Raw genomic sequence first — 14,284 nt, forward strand, 5'->3', positions numbered from 1 at the left:
TAAAGAGGGAGGGGCCTTCAGGGTTCCTGTGGGGTGTGGGGTGTGGTATGTGACAAGACAGTGAGAACCTGAGACAAGGGGGACCTGCAGGGCTCCATATGGGGCAGGGGTGACAGGGCAATGAGAGCCTGTCTTAGAATGGCATCCAGAGGACCCCTCCCCATGCTCACAGTGATGGCCCCCAGGGTGCTCCAGCTCCCACCACCAAGGTGACCCATTCTTGTTAAGCTTTCTTTGCTGTTGTGTTTTGCTTCAAAGCACTGACATCACTGGGCATTGCTGGAACCACAGTCATCTGGAGCAGGGCGTCAAAGAAGCTACAGAGAACAAGACATGTCTTTTGTGTTTTTATTATTCTTTTTTATTTACTGGTCCTACCAACGTGACTCTTTACACAGGCCCCTTGTTCCTATGCACACTGGCTTTGGAAACATTCAAGTCATATGCTTGTGTCCCAAGAATCTCAATTTCTCTTTCCTATTCCTTTTCCATGTTCTGCCTCATTTTTCTCTGCAATTAAAGGCATTTGCTTATTATTTTTTGTTTGTTTGCTTTTTTGTCTAGGTCCGTGTAAAGGTCCCTTGGCAGGAGAACATGCACATGACCTTAAAATAAAGACCAACATTCTGACACTAGGGTAATGCACAGAGAAATACAGTACTCAGACAGCACTGCAAATAAATACCCCATATAGGTGAAGTTAACGCAAATGTAACAATACTTCTTATAAATCAATACTGTAACAGAAGGTAAAAACAGGAGTCCCTACAACTAGGAATAAAAAATGCTTATTCCAGGAAACAGAATTCTTTTATTCTTGTCATTTCTATTGTTATAATTTGTACTTTTTTTTTTTTTCCTTTTTGGAGGAGGGAGGACAGGTTTTTTTCTCCTTCCTCCACAAGTACCAATTTAATCATTCACATGAACCTCAGCAAACAGGGCGGGGATGCAGACCTGCTGACCCGGCTTGCTAAGGAGTGCTGGTGATTTCTGTTTCCTGAAATTAACAGTGATTAGTCACACCAAGCAAGAGAAGATATTAATGTCTCATTTTCACATTTGCAAAGAATACTAAGGTTAACCCTTGTCCACCGCTGTGCGAAGCAAAGAGAGAGCACTGATACTCCTAACACATTCTTGGTTCTTCACAAACGTGTTATTAATACAGCTTGCTTAGTTTGTTCCAGAAAACTCCATTTGGTTCCCAAAGCACACTCAGTGTTTTGTATCTGCTTTCATTTTCTATGCCCCTGAATTTGCAAGGATCTGCAGAGTAAAGAATCACCGACTAACAGAATTTTGTACAATCACTGTTCTCTTTCTCTCAACGGAGATGCCCAGGTAAAGGTATAAAGGTGCACGCTCACCTCACACTTATTGCTTCACACTGGCCGTGAAAATTCCCAACTAGCTCCTCACTGTCCGTTTTAGGGAATAAAGCACTCTGGGACACCTCCCTTAAATGACGAAGGCACTACTGGCAGTGATTACTAACAAAAAGGCGTTGAAATAGAACACCCTAAAAATCGACGACTGTAGAATTTTCTAAGTGTACCACAATTTGGCACAACAACCAGATTAACAAAACAATTCCAATTTGGAATTTCACTGGTACAGTTGTATAAAATCCTGTTAATCAGTCATGCTTCACAATGTCCTAAAACCCAGAAAATTCTGGAATTTGCAGGTAATACTCTCATTCAATAATTTATTATGTTTTTTTTCAAGTGCCTATTACTGTTTTAACCAGAGCAAAGGTCAAGTTTTCTTCTTGTTACATTGAACTATTCCTAAGAATAATAATAATACAATATGAAAAACCCCAGAATCTGAATACCCTGGATTTCTTAATGAACATGGCATTTAAAATCCATAATTTCAAACATGAATTGTAACGCTGTATAATCTAAAAGGCTGCTGACCCACAGGGTGGATCCATTAGCTGAGCTCCTTGCTGGGTCCCAGCCCTCGCCTAAACAGCCTAGAGCTACACACTAAAGACAGCACACACGTTTGCAACGTGCTGACATCCAATCAACAGGTTGAGAGCTAAGACAGTGAGCTATGCAACCATGAGCACACACCACAGCATCTGAGAACCATCTCTACATGAGGAGTGAGGAAGCAAGTATAATATCAAAGTATCAAAAGTGCACAGGTTTATCGGATAAAAAAGGGATGTGGGTAACAAGAGGGGTCCCCGTGGTGTCTCTAGCATGTTCACAACGACCATGGTGGTCACGGTTTGGAGCAGATTCCTCAGCACTTGTAAAAAGGTCTTTCAAGCAGCAGCTCGCAGCATTTTCAACATTAAAGCTCTCATTCTTCCCATTACAAACTTGGGGAACGCTGTTTTGAAAAAAAATTGCAGTGACATATCCAAAGACATTTCTAAGTGGGATTTAGGTTGCCTTTCCTTCCTCCGTGTGGGTGGCCCACACTCCTCCAACTGCAACCACAAGGGGAGGAAAGGAGCTGCAAGGCGACAGGGCCAGGCGGCCGAGTCCTCTCAGCAACTACTCTACAGCTGCAAAGAGGAGAAAACAAGATGCCATTAGAAAACCAGTCACTCATCATGCCTGCTCATCTCACATCTCAAAGTCCTGGGCTGCTGCGAGCATGCAGGGTGAGTTACTCAGCAGAGCAGAAACCTTGGTGTCTGTTAGCTGTGGCCATGCTCTGCAGTGGGGCTAGCCCCGCGCGCTGCATAAGACCCTGACAAGTACTGAAAGAAGCTGCTGCAGCGGCAGACAGAGCCGAGGGTGCAGAGGGGCGTGCGGCGACACATGCAGTGCGGGGAGTCCTGCTCACCAAGGCAGGGGATGTGCAACCTTCCTCAAGGAGGAGAGGCACTCCAAGGCCCACTGGGAGCCCAGGACACCCATGCGGAGGGACACCTGTGGGGCCCACCCCTCCATCATTCCAGGCTGCTGTGGTCATATCCCAAGGCGAAACTTGTCTGCAGCATTTGGAGTTTGGTGGGGACCGAGACACACTCAAGAACCACATGATAGAGTGAAGCAGGGGCAAACACCTTTGTGAGAGAGCGCAAGGCAGTCTCCCATCGGATAGCGTGAAATCCCCTTCCCCCTGACTTCTGACAGGCTAGGAGCCCTTAGGTGAAGAAGGTGCAGCCTCTTGTCTGGCTGACCCCACAGGGTGCTCAGGAAGAGAAATACTGAGAGAGGTTTTACACCAGGAAGTGTAAACCCAGGATGCCCAACACAGCGCAGACAATGCCTCTGCGAACTAATGGAGAGCCACAGGGTCCACAGTGACTTTTCTTGTTTTACGGCCTAACCCCTGCCCACCCCCCACATTGCACTAAATAAAGGAAGCCACACTCCTACCCATGCATCCCGGGACCTGGTCCCACTCAAAGCCTTTGAGAGCAGTCCCAGATGGCTCCTGCCAGGGACTGTGAAGGTCTTTCAACTCAGCTGAGCTCAGGATGCTCAGACTTCAGGCTGTGGGTTCAAAGGCCTGCTTCTCAGGTGTAATGTCACCTGGGAGGAAGTGATGCACTGTGGGTGGGTGAGTGGGCCCAGGGCACTGCAGCCCTATATGCTGGCCTACGGGGAGGGGCAGACGGCAGAGAAACCCACCACCGTACAAAAGGATGGGGCTTCTCACTGGATACAAAGGCCCTGGCTAGGCACTTGGAAAGCTTTCTTCATTAGAATGATGGTCCCTGTCGGCTCCCTTCCTACCCACTTGTAGGCCAAGACAGGTGCAGGCCTCAGATGGGGACGAGCGGCCAAGTCAGGTGTCCTGGGCTAGATCAGCTGTGCCGGGGCTGACACATCCGTTGGTTCCCCAGCCACACATGCATGTCCAGGCCTGGGTGTGCAGAGAGCTCACGGCAGCTCTGGCTCTGGGTTTGGGGTGTAATTCTGCACTTCTGTCGTAAGTGGGATATGCAGTGAGATGTGGCACAGATTACAAAATAGTTCCATAAACCAAGCCATGCATCAAGTTAGCTGCTGCAGTTGCTCCAACTGGGTGGAGGGAGCTGGGGCTCAGGGACAGGACAATTGCATGGCACACGTGCTAGGGCACCAACGTTTCCAACTCAGGCCCTGTGCTCCCCGGCAGGTGCTGAGCAGGGAGACCGGATCAGGACTTCCTTGCCTCGGGTTCTCTCCATGGAGCTTGTGCCGCCAGGAAACCCCTTCCTCATGTCTGTTTTCTGTGGCTCTGCCCCCTCCTCTGCCCCCTACCAAAAGGGCAGCCATTAATAAGGGGAGCATCCTGCAAGCAACGAGAAGACGAAGAGCAGACCCAGAACGGGCCGGAGGGTCCGGCAGGCCAGTGTGCTGTGCCCGTGTGACGCGGTCAGAGACCCTCCCGTGAGAGAGTTAGTTGGGGGCGAAGCGGACAGATGATGCGCAGAGCGTTAGCTGCAGTGTGCGGTGCCCGCAACCCTAATCACAGTAAATGTTATACTTTTCACTGCAGAACACCTGAGTGGAGAGCCCAGACCCCTCGGCCCTGTCACTGGCACAGGCGCAGGTGTGACTTACGCTCGGGGTGCTGGGCTTGGCCTTGGGGGTGGCCTTGGTGCGGCCACGCCGGGCCTGCTCATGGTCCAGCTCGAGCAGCTCCAGCCGCTGGGTCAGGGCCAGCTTCTGCTGGATGGCCATGCGCAGCAGCGAGTTCAGCGTCTTCTTCTCATCCTCAGCGGCCGCCAGCTGCCGCTGCATCTCATCTAGCTGCGTGATGTACTCGTCACACCTGCAGGGCAACGTGAAAGTGCGTGAAGAGGCATGGGCGGGTGGGGTGAGGTCGTTCCCCTGGGCAAGGAGACGAGGGCCCAGGGGGGCAATGACAGAGAAGTGGGCCTCCCTGAGTCACAGAGAAGCAGCAGCAGCAAAGCCGACGCCCAAGTGGGAGGCTGGGGACTGTGGTAGGGAGGGGGGCCCTGTTCCAACTCCTTTTAGCAAAGGCTTCCTGAGCCTGACTGGGCAGGCCTGAGTGCTCCACCCACCTGCCTTGGGGTGTATCTATGGAGGGGTGGTTTCTGCTCACAGCCCAGCCTGGACCTTGTCACTAGTCCTCCCCCATGTGGGAAGACCCCCATAAAGATTTTGCACAAAGCCTCCTGACTGTGGCTGGTGAGAAAGGACTCTTGGGACCCAGACACCACAGCCCTAATGGGTTGGTTGGTTTCATTTTTGTTTTTTAATGGCGGGGGTGGCATGCATTTGACTCAGCCTGCTTTGCTTACTCAGCGAGGTTCTCCACGGAGAGGCTGTTTTCCCCTGAGCGATTTGGCTTTCTCTGGGTGGGGCTCTTTGCAGCAGGTGTTCCCAAAGGGAAGCAGGGGCTGCCCTTCCAGACCTCGTGGTGGCCGAGGAAGCCAACAGAGGCGCTGGTGCCATCAGCGCCATGAAATGGGCACTGTGGCATCCCCTGGCTTTCAAGGTGCAGGTGCAGACTCCAGGGGGCAGGGCTGGGTCCGGTCTCAGCTGCACTGGTGCCTGGCACGGCACTTGCATGCGGTAGCTCTGTGCTGAGTGGACCGCCCAAGCCAACGGTGTGCATGGATGTAGTGGAGTAGATGAGTGGCTCCTGGGTCCCTGCTCAACTTGTGACATATCTGCCCTCCTCCCAACCCCCTGCCTGCATTTGGCCTTGAATGGGCTTTCACACCCCTTGTCCCATGTCGTCTTCATAACTGCACCCAAGACCAGTGACCCCACTGGTGAAGGCAGAGCTGGGCAGCCTGAGCAGAGTGTTTTGCCACAAGAGGTGCCACAGTCAGGAGGTCCCACAGGTACCGGCACAGAAACACCCTGGGCTCTGAGCCTGCCCCACGCCAAGCTGAGCCCGGAGCTGAGCCAGCTGGACAGCCGCTCCTCACACTGCAGGCCCGGCCTGCCGAGCATCCAGCACCCGCGCGCATTCCTCCCACCCCCCCGCACCTCCCCAGGAACGTCCACCCACCCCACAAACGGTGCAGACAGCCCCTTGGGGCCGGAGACTGATCTCAGTCCTCCAGGGAAGGCAAGCAGGTTTGAGATTCTGATGCCATCTGAAAAGTCAGGGGCTATATGTCTTTAAATAAAGGATGTTTAAGGAAGCTGAGGTTTAGGTGTTGATGCTGAAGAACTGTGAACTCTTTTCCCAAGGGCTTGCCTAGACCCCAGAAACAGGAGGAAGCTTCCAAAGAAAGCCTGCAACTTTCTTTCCTTGTCTTCTCCCCCTTGCCTCCCACATACCCGGTTTAGGATAAAATCCAGCTGGTCTCCATTTCGTCCTGGCAGGACCCCCTGTGGCAGGGACACCGAAAAACAGGGATACCCAGCCTCGGGCATGAGGGGAAGCAGGGCCTGAGCCCAGACTCCAATCCTGTCTAACCTCAGGGATTTGATTCTTTACGTGCAAGATGGAACCAGCTACACCAACTCCGGGACCATGGCCAGCAGGGGGCACCATCACTCTTCAGATGGTGAGAAAGAGCGGTCCCCAGCAGAAACGCCCTGAATTAGGATCCTTCTCATGGAGGGGTTCCTAAAGCAGCTCCAACACCTGGGAACTCTTACTGTGCCCAACCTCCTGGTCTAATCTTCCCTAGGTGGGGGTCACAGAGAAACTGCCAGGTCAGAGCAGTGAGCCTGACTGGGCAGGCCTGTGTCCTCCACTCACCCACCGTGGGATGTGTGTATGAGGGGGCTTGCTCACAGCCCACCATGGACCTCGTCACTAAGCTCCCCCTCCATGTGGGGGGACTGCCACCCAGCCAGCCTCGGGGCATGTACCTGCTCACAGCCCACCCTTGACCCCATCACTAAGTGCCTCCATGTGGGAGGACGAAGCTTCTTCCACCAGGGATGTCAGTGGCTGGCCACCAAGGAGATGCTAACTGAAGTCACAGGGAACAGAGCAGAAATTTGCTCCCTTCCACACCTGCTGCTGCCCCTGCCTCCCCACCTCGCCTGCCCCACCAGTCAGCAGCAGCCCTGTGACCTTTTCTAGGGGCTCTGAGGTGGCAGCACACAGCATACAGTCAGCTCTAGCTCCACTGGGTGGCGCAGATGCAGCGCCTCCGCTAGGCCCTGACCAGCCAGCCCGCTGCACTTGGCATGGCCTGGTGCAAGCTCCTCCCGCCGGCTCACCTGGTGGCGAACATGGCACGCAGTGAGGAGAAGGTGGCGGCGTCCTCCTTGAGCGCCTTGAGCTCATTCCGTAGCTTCATCATGGTCTCAGTCACCATCGCCTTCTCATTCTCGTACTTGCTCTTCAGGTTGGCCAGGGCCACCTCGGCTGTCTGCAAGGACAGAGACCACAGGGGGGCAGGCTGAGGAGCCGTGCCAGGCCCTGCCCCACCACAGAGAGGCACTCCTCCGGGTCAGCATGGGGACACATGAGCACGCATGGTGGGGCCCACGTGAATGTGAATGCATCCCTTCTCCTGCAAAGCCTCCTGACCAGACCCTCAGTCCCACTGCAGACTGGTGATGACCCCAAGCTATTCCTGAGACCTCTCACAACACTCCCCACAGCATCAAGACAGAGCGGTAGGCACGGTTTCTCTACGGAGCCCCAGTATGGGATAACCACAAACAGCGCTGCTCTGGTTATGTGGAGGTCCCACTGAAGCCTGCCCCCTACCAACTCTCCTGGCTGGAGGTCCTGAGTGCCTCCTGGGGGTCGTGGGCTCCCACAGAACCAGTGTGGAAGATGCTGTGTCAGGGATCCTGGTCTGGAGGGGTACACGCTCCAGCTTGGGGACAGGTGTATGGCCGAAGAGGCCTGACCGGGCAGGGCAGTGGCAGGGTCAGGGTGGAGCCAGCACCAAGGGCGGGAAGACAAGAGATGAAGGCGAAATGCCAACTCAGGCCATCAGCCATCCAGCCCAGCTTCCCTGGGGACTAGAGCCCAAACCCTGGAAGCCACACAGAGCCCTGGGCTTGGAGCTCTGGGGAGAAGCTCTGTCCCACTCCTATCCCTGTCCCTCCAGGGTGCTGAGCCCCCAGCCCCCAGCCCCAGACTCTGCCCCCCATGCATCCAGCCACCCCAGGCCTTGGTCCCCCAGGCTCCACCCCCACGCCCCCAGTTCTCCCAGACCCCCGCCCCCCAGGCTCTGGGCCTGGCCAGCTGGCTCACCTGCTTGTTGGCCTTGAGCACGGTCCGTAGCGTGGTGATCTGCTCGCGCTTGGTGCTAAGCAGCGACTTGAGCTTTAGGATCTCCTCCATCAGCGCCTCCTTGTCCTTATCCACAGCAGGGCCCAGCTCTTGCGAGGCGATGCGCTGCCGCGACAGCTCAGTAGTGCGGTCCACGGCGGCCTGCAGGTGCTTGATCTGGTCACGGATAATGGCGATCAGGTTGTAGATGTTCATGGGCTCGCGGCGTGGGTCGCTCAGGGGTGATGGAAGCGAGGAGCTGGGTGAGGGGCTGTTCTCCCCGCTCCCACCCTCTGCTCTGCCCAGCTCCGCAGCCAGCAGCCCCTTGGGCAGGAGGACGGGAGAGCGGTGGCCTCGGCCTTCAGGGCTGGCACGGCCAGCCCCGCCCTGGCCCTCGCGGTAGTAGTCCAGCATAACACGGTTGGGTGTCTCGTTGTTGCACATGCACACGTGATGGTAGAGATTGGCCAGCTCCTCGCTGAAAGTCACCAGCTCATCCTGGGCCACGCTCAGGCTGCCCTGCGTCTCGCCGGCCACGTCACTCACTTTCTTGAGTTCCTTCTCTAGCCGAGCCAGCAGGTCGCGGTCCTGGCGGCTGGCCTTTTCTAGCAAGGCGAGCTTCTCCATGAGCACCTGGCCCTCAGCTTCATGGCGGCTCTTCTCCTCGGCGTGCTGGGCCTCGCTGGCTTCGTGCAGGCTACGCAGTGCCTTCAGCTCTTCCCGTAGCTCGCCCGCCTCAGCCACGGCCACGTGGTACTTGCAGGCCAGAATCTCGGGCCCGTTGATGTCCACCTCATAGTAGTCGCCGTCCTCATGGCTGTCCCGGTCCTTCTCGTTGTCCAGGGCTGTCTGCCGCTCCTTGCCAGCCTGCAGGCGCCGCAGGGCACTCAGGTTCTCTGTGAGCCGGCTCACCTTCTCGTGCTGCTCCGACAGGGCCCCACGCGCCTGCTCCAGCTGCTTCTGTGTGTCCTGCAGTGTTGCCAGCAGGTTCACCTTCTCCCGCTCCATCTGCAGAGGCACAAGCACAAGGAAGTCAGCAGCTGGCGAAGGGCCCACCTTGATGCAGTGATCACCATCCTGCCTGACACCACGTGTTGGCCGTGGGCCTTGTAGTCCTTAACCACCTGGGCCTCCGTCGACCATCTGTGAAGTGGAATGTGGATGAACTGCTCATGTGAACCCTCAGAACCGTCCTGTGCCAGAACCAACTCTCACAACCATGCAGGAAGGAAGTGCTGCCCCTACCCTTACTTTGCAGCTGGAGCAACTGAGGCTGAGGTGCCAGGTGACTTGTCCAAAGTCATGTGGGCAGAAGGTGGTGGACTGGGACTCAGAGCCTGGCTTCACAGCTGCTCCAAGCCAATGTGAAGTGAGCACCACTCTGAGCTCGGTGGGACCCAGGCGCCTCTGTGCCACCACCCTGCATGGCCCATGCTCCAGAGTCCTGGGATGCTGGGCTCAAGAGGCTGAGGTCCCAGGCCTGCTGGCTGGAAGGTAGATCCTACTGCTCAGCACTCAGCACCCCAAGGATGGGGACTGCCTGTCCTTGTCCCCGGTGCCCTGGGGACATGCAACAGACATTTGTGGATTCTCCATAAAAGGAAAAGCCCGTCTTCCAGGAGACAAGTTCATGAAGACCCCAGATGTGTCACCCCTGTGGCCTGTGTTGTTGTGTGTAAAGTGCTGTGTGGGGTATCGCATAGAGGACTAGCTCTGCATCATTTCACAGACTGGCTCTCTACCTTATCCTGGGTCTCCGTGCTCACCATGGTGGGAGAGCCCCGCCTCTGCCTGCCCCTCGGGGCCTGCAGCACCTGCAGCAGGCTGGAGGCTCTGAGACTCCCACAGTGAGACACCAGGGGAGCTTCATCTGAGAATAAAGTCCTCACACGACCCTTCCGTCCCACGGTCATGACATGTGCCCCATGGCAGTACATGAGAGAACCTCAACGTAGTGATCAGAACCTTCCTTCTCTGGTTATCTTCTGTCTGTAATATGGGTGCTGCACTTAGGTGACAATGCAGAATTTAAAATGAATTTAAGTAGAAGGTATATCAACATAAAGTGTTGCATGCATACTGTTCAGGGACGTGTAAATGTGGGATAGGGCTGGAGGTGGGGAAACCCAAGCCAGAACCTTCTGAGTCCCAGGACTCTGTGACAGGGGCCTTGTGTGGGGTGGGGATGTGGGCCAGGGGCCCCCACATGGCCAGTCCTGGCATGGCCACACCCTCACCTGCATCAGCTGCTGTTTCAGTTTCTGGATCTCAGAGATGTTCAGCTCACTGAGGAGGTCAGAGACCAGGCTGGGCGACGGTGGTGGGAGCCCATCCTTCCTGGGTGTGGAGGTCTTGTTGTCAAGCGGCAGCTTGGCCAGGCCATGTTCCAGGCCATTGACCAGGGCCTCGGCGTCGTTGTTAGGCTCTGTGGTGGCAGCAGCAGCATCATCGCTGAACTTGAGGCCGTCCAGGGAGACGTGCAGGTGGCTGGTGTAGAGGGAGTCATTGATGCTCATGTAGTGCGACAGCTCTTTGCGCAGGCTGTTCTTCTGCTCCCGCTCTGTCTTCAGCGTCTCCAGTGCCTCTTCCAGCTGCCTCTCTGAGATCTCCTTGAGCCGGATGGCGTCTTCTAGTTGGCTGTTTAGATACTCGGTCTCTTCCTCCAGCCGCTTAATCTCATGCTTGAGGCCCTCGAATTCCACCTGAGAAAGGGAATTCAAAGAACTCACAAGTCAGGCAAGCCCTTTATGCCAAGCAAATCAGCAAAAAGTTTCAAACCGCTCACTCCCACTGCTGAGCAGCAGAAGGCCAAACCCAGGCCTACTGGCTGGAAGGGGATGGCAGGCTGTAAGGGTGAGGGCCCACCCATCATCTTCACTGTCATCACAGGAGGGACACGGAGTGGCTCTGCCTCAAGGGCTGTTGAGGCAGGGGAGGGGAGAGTGTTTGTGAGACACGAGCAACACAAAAGTGCCAGACACTCACCCAGCACCTGTGCAGGAAGGGCCTTGGCACAAGTGACACGTAGCTATGCTTTAAAATGTACATCGTTTTTATTTAAGTGTAATTATACAAGTGTATAATTATTTTAAACGGTATAAAAAATTTTAATTAACATTAAGCTATTTAAATATTCTTAAATACATTGAATACATACTTACACACTCACTAGGACCAATCTAAGTATATTTCAAATTGGAAGGAACCGAGACCCACAAGGCAGTCGGAGCCAAGCATGGAACAAGAGCAGTCACTGGCCTGTACTCACAAGCAACACACATGACAGCCATACCCCAGAAGCACTAGTGTTAAGGGGGTAACAGCAGAATCCAAAATTGCATCTATGTGAAATTACATGCTTAGGACAAACTGGACCTCAGGTCACAGCCAGAGGTGACACGTCTTCTCTGGCAGGTCCCTGAGACTTGGCTGGCCACAGCCCCCATAGTGAGGAGCAGATAGCCCCACCGTACTCCTCAAGGCCCACCCCTCTCCTCCACTAACTTTCCCTCCCTTGATTCCTTGAGAATCTCCTATTGCTCCCCTAAGCATGGAGGCTACACTAGGCTCAGAGCAGGGAAACAGCACATGAAACCACAGGTGAAGGAGAAGGTACAGCTGGGTGGAGCCCATGTCTCATGCAGCAAAATAAGGCACAGAGGGGCGAGAGGGACCACCAGAAAGCTCAAAGGTCCCAGCTGCACCGGGGCTTGAGGACACCCCTGTGAAGTCCCTCTGGTCAGCACTGTAGATGGGGACAGAGCCTGGAGGTCTAGCTTCCAGGGTGTCTGGTGTGATCTCTTGTGATTTGCTCGGACCACAGCTGCAGGCTGGCCAATGACTGCCAGAGGTCTTGCCCCTCAGGGGTCCTGGGCCTGGGCCCTGGCCACGAGAGGGTCCACCACTCTTGCTGGTATGTAGGGCGAGACAGGGTGTCTTAGTTATCTAGTGCTGCTATAACAGAAATACCACAAGTGGATGGCTTTAACGAACAGAAATGTATTCTCTCACAGTCTAGGAGGCTACAAGTCCAAATTCAGGTCACCAGCCCAGGAGAAGGCTTTCTTTCTCTGTGGGTTCTGGGGGAAGGTCCTTGTCATCAATCTTCCCCTGGTTAAGGAGCTTCTTAGAGCAAGTACCCCAGGTCCAAATGACGTGCTCTGCTCCCAGCATGCGGTACCAATCTCTTTGCTCGCTTCTCTCTCCTTTTATCTCTTATAAGATAACAGGTGATGCAGGTCACACCCCAGGGAACCTCCCCTTACACAGCCATCAGGGCTGTGACCTGAGTAAGTAGGTTGCATCTCACCCTAATCCTCTTTAATATAGCCTAATCTTGCCTCATTATCCACAGGCAGAGATTAGAATTTACAACACACAGGACAATTACATCAGATCACAAATGGAAGACAACCATATTTGACACATATTTTTGGGGGACACAATTCAATCCATGACACAGGGGAACACACCTTCCCAACGTGGGAAGGCAGGAAGAGGTGGGCCACAGACTCACCTGGTTTTGCCTGAGCACAGACACCTGCTTCTGTAGGCAGATGTTCTCCTCCTCCAGCTCCGAGTAGTCCTGCAGCAGGCGGGCCTCCCGGAACTTGTATTCCTTGATGTCATCCCGCAGGCGGCCTCGCTGGATCTCCACATTCTGGTTGATCTGTTGGGGAGAGAGAAAGGTGGGCATGAGTATCCACCACTTGGCACAGAGGGGAGGTGAGGCCCTGAGTGGCCAGACACACTGTGTACCGTCGGCTGCACTGCCAGGACCCAGGAGTCTGGACCTGCGGCGCCCAATGTGGACATCCCATAGGGGAGGGAAGCCCAGGGAGTTAGGAGTCTGCACCTGCGGCACCCAATGTGGACATCCCGTAGGGGAGGGGAGCCCAGGGAGTTGGGAGTAGGCAGCAAAGGGCCTGGAGGCAGACAGACCTCAGTCCAATACCCTGCTCAGCCACTTGGCAGCATGGAACCTCCAGCAAGTGACTCAAGCCTGCTCTGACCCTCTATTTCTTCATCTGTAAAGTGGAATTTAAAATAGTTCCTCCCTCATACACTGTAGGTGGGAATGTAAAACGGTGCAGCTGCTGTGGAAAACAGTCTCCCGGGTCCCTGAAAAGTTAAATTTCCGCATGTAGAATTTCCATGTGATTTAGCAATTCCACTCCTAGGTATACACCAAGAAAATAGAAGACATGTGTTCACACAAAACTTGTACACAAAAGGTTCACAGAAGCATTATTCAAGATAGTCTAAAATGGGAAACAACCTAAATGTCCATGAATGAATGAATGGCTAAGCACAATGTGGTATACACATAACGGAGTATTATTCAGCCACAGAAAGGCATGCTGATGACACACGCTATGACATGTGACATGTTACAACCTTAAAAACATGATGTGTGAAAGAAGCCAGATACAAAAGGACAAATATTGTATGATTCCATATATAAAAGGTCCAGAATAGGTGAATCCACTGAGACAGAGAGAAGATTAGTGGTTGTGTAGGGCAAAGCTGGTGGGAGGAGATGGGGAGTGCCTGCTAATGGACACAGGGTTTCTTTTTGGAGTGATGAAATGCCATTGAATTGTATACTTTCAATGGGTGGGTTGCTTGGGATGTGGTTCGCCTCAATAAACTTGTTATGCAGTTCCTGCCTCATGGCTGCTTGTGAAGATGCAGCAATATACTACTCAAGGCAAGAGACCAGTGCTGGAATCAAAAACGCCCGCTGCTGCTATGCACCCTGTGCTAGGGACTTGGGTCCCAACCTTGGCGCTGTGACATTCGGGGCTGGGTAATTTATCATACTAATTCAATCTGTATGCTGAGGAAATAATTTGAGAAGCTGGACTACATGAAGAGGAGCGTGGCATCAGGGTTGGAGGAAGACTCATTAACAACCTGAGATATGCAGATGACACAACCTTGCCTGCTGAAAGTGAAGAGAACTTGAAGTGCTTACTGATGAAGATCAAAGATTACAGCCTTCAGTATGGATTACACCTCAGCATAAAGAAAAGAAAAATCCTCACAACTGGACCAATAAGCAACATCACGAAAAATGGAGAAAAGATTGAAGCTGTCAAGGATTTCATTTTACTTGGATCCACAATCAATGCCCATGGAAGCAGCAGTCAAG

General features: G+C 53.8%; 1 protein-coding gene across 2 annotated transcripts in view; it reads right to left on the minus strand.

Moving 5' to 3' along the window:
* Nucleotides 1–345: 345 nt before the first annotated feature.
* BICD2 (BICD cargo adaptor 2) overlaps nt 346–14,284 on the minus strand; it is a 116,324-nt gene continuing 102,385 nt past the window's right edge. The window contains exons 3-8 of one of the 2 annotated variants that reach the window (XM_023738609.1): nt 12,647–12,799; nt 10,368–10,832; nt 8,113–9,138; nt 7,122–7,273; nt 4,527–4,737; nt 346–2,530 (exon numbers count right to left, since the gene is read on the minus strand). In XM_023738609.1, the coding sequence (XP_023594377.1) occupies nt 2,525–2,530; nt 4,527–4,737; nt 7,122–7,273; nt 8,113–9,138; nt 10,368–10,832; nt 12,647–12,799 (2,013 nt within the window). In that variant the 3' untranslated portion in view covers nt 346–2,524. Of the gene's footprint in view, nt 2,531–4,156; nt 4,738–7,121; nt 7,274–8,112; nt 9,139–10,367; nt 10,833–12,646; nt 12,800–14,284 lie in introns of those variants that run through there. The other variant, XM_004384224.2, reaches the window with a different exon arrangement.

This window comes from Trichechus manatus, unplaced genomic scaffold (genome assembly GCF_000243295.1).
Source record: "Trichechus manatus latirostris isolate Lorelei unplaced genomic scaffold, TriManLat1.0 scaffold00120, whole genome shotgun sequence".
NCBI classification, from domain to species: domain Eukaryota; kingdom Metazoa; phylum Chordata; class Mammalia; order Sirenia; family Trichechidae; genus Trichechus; species Trichechus manatus.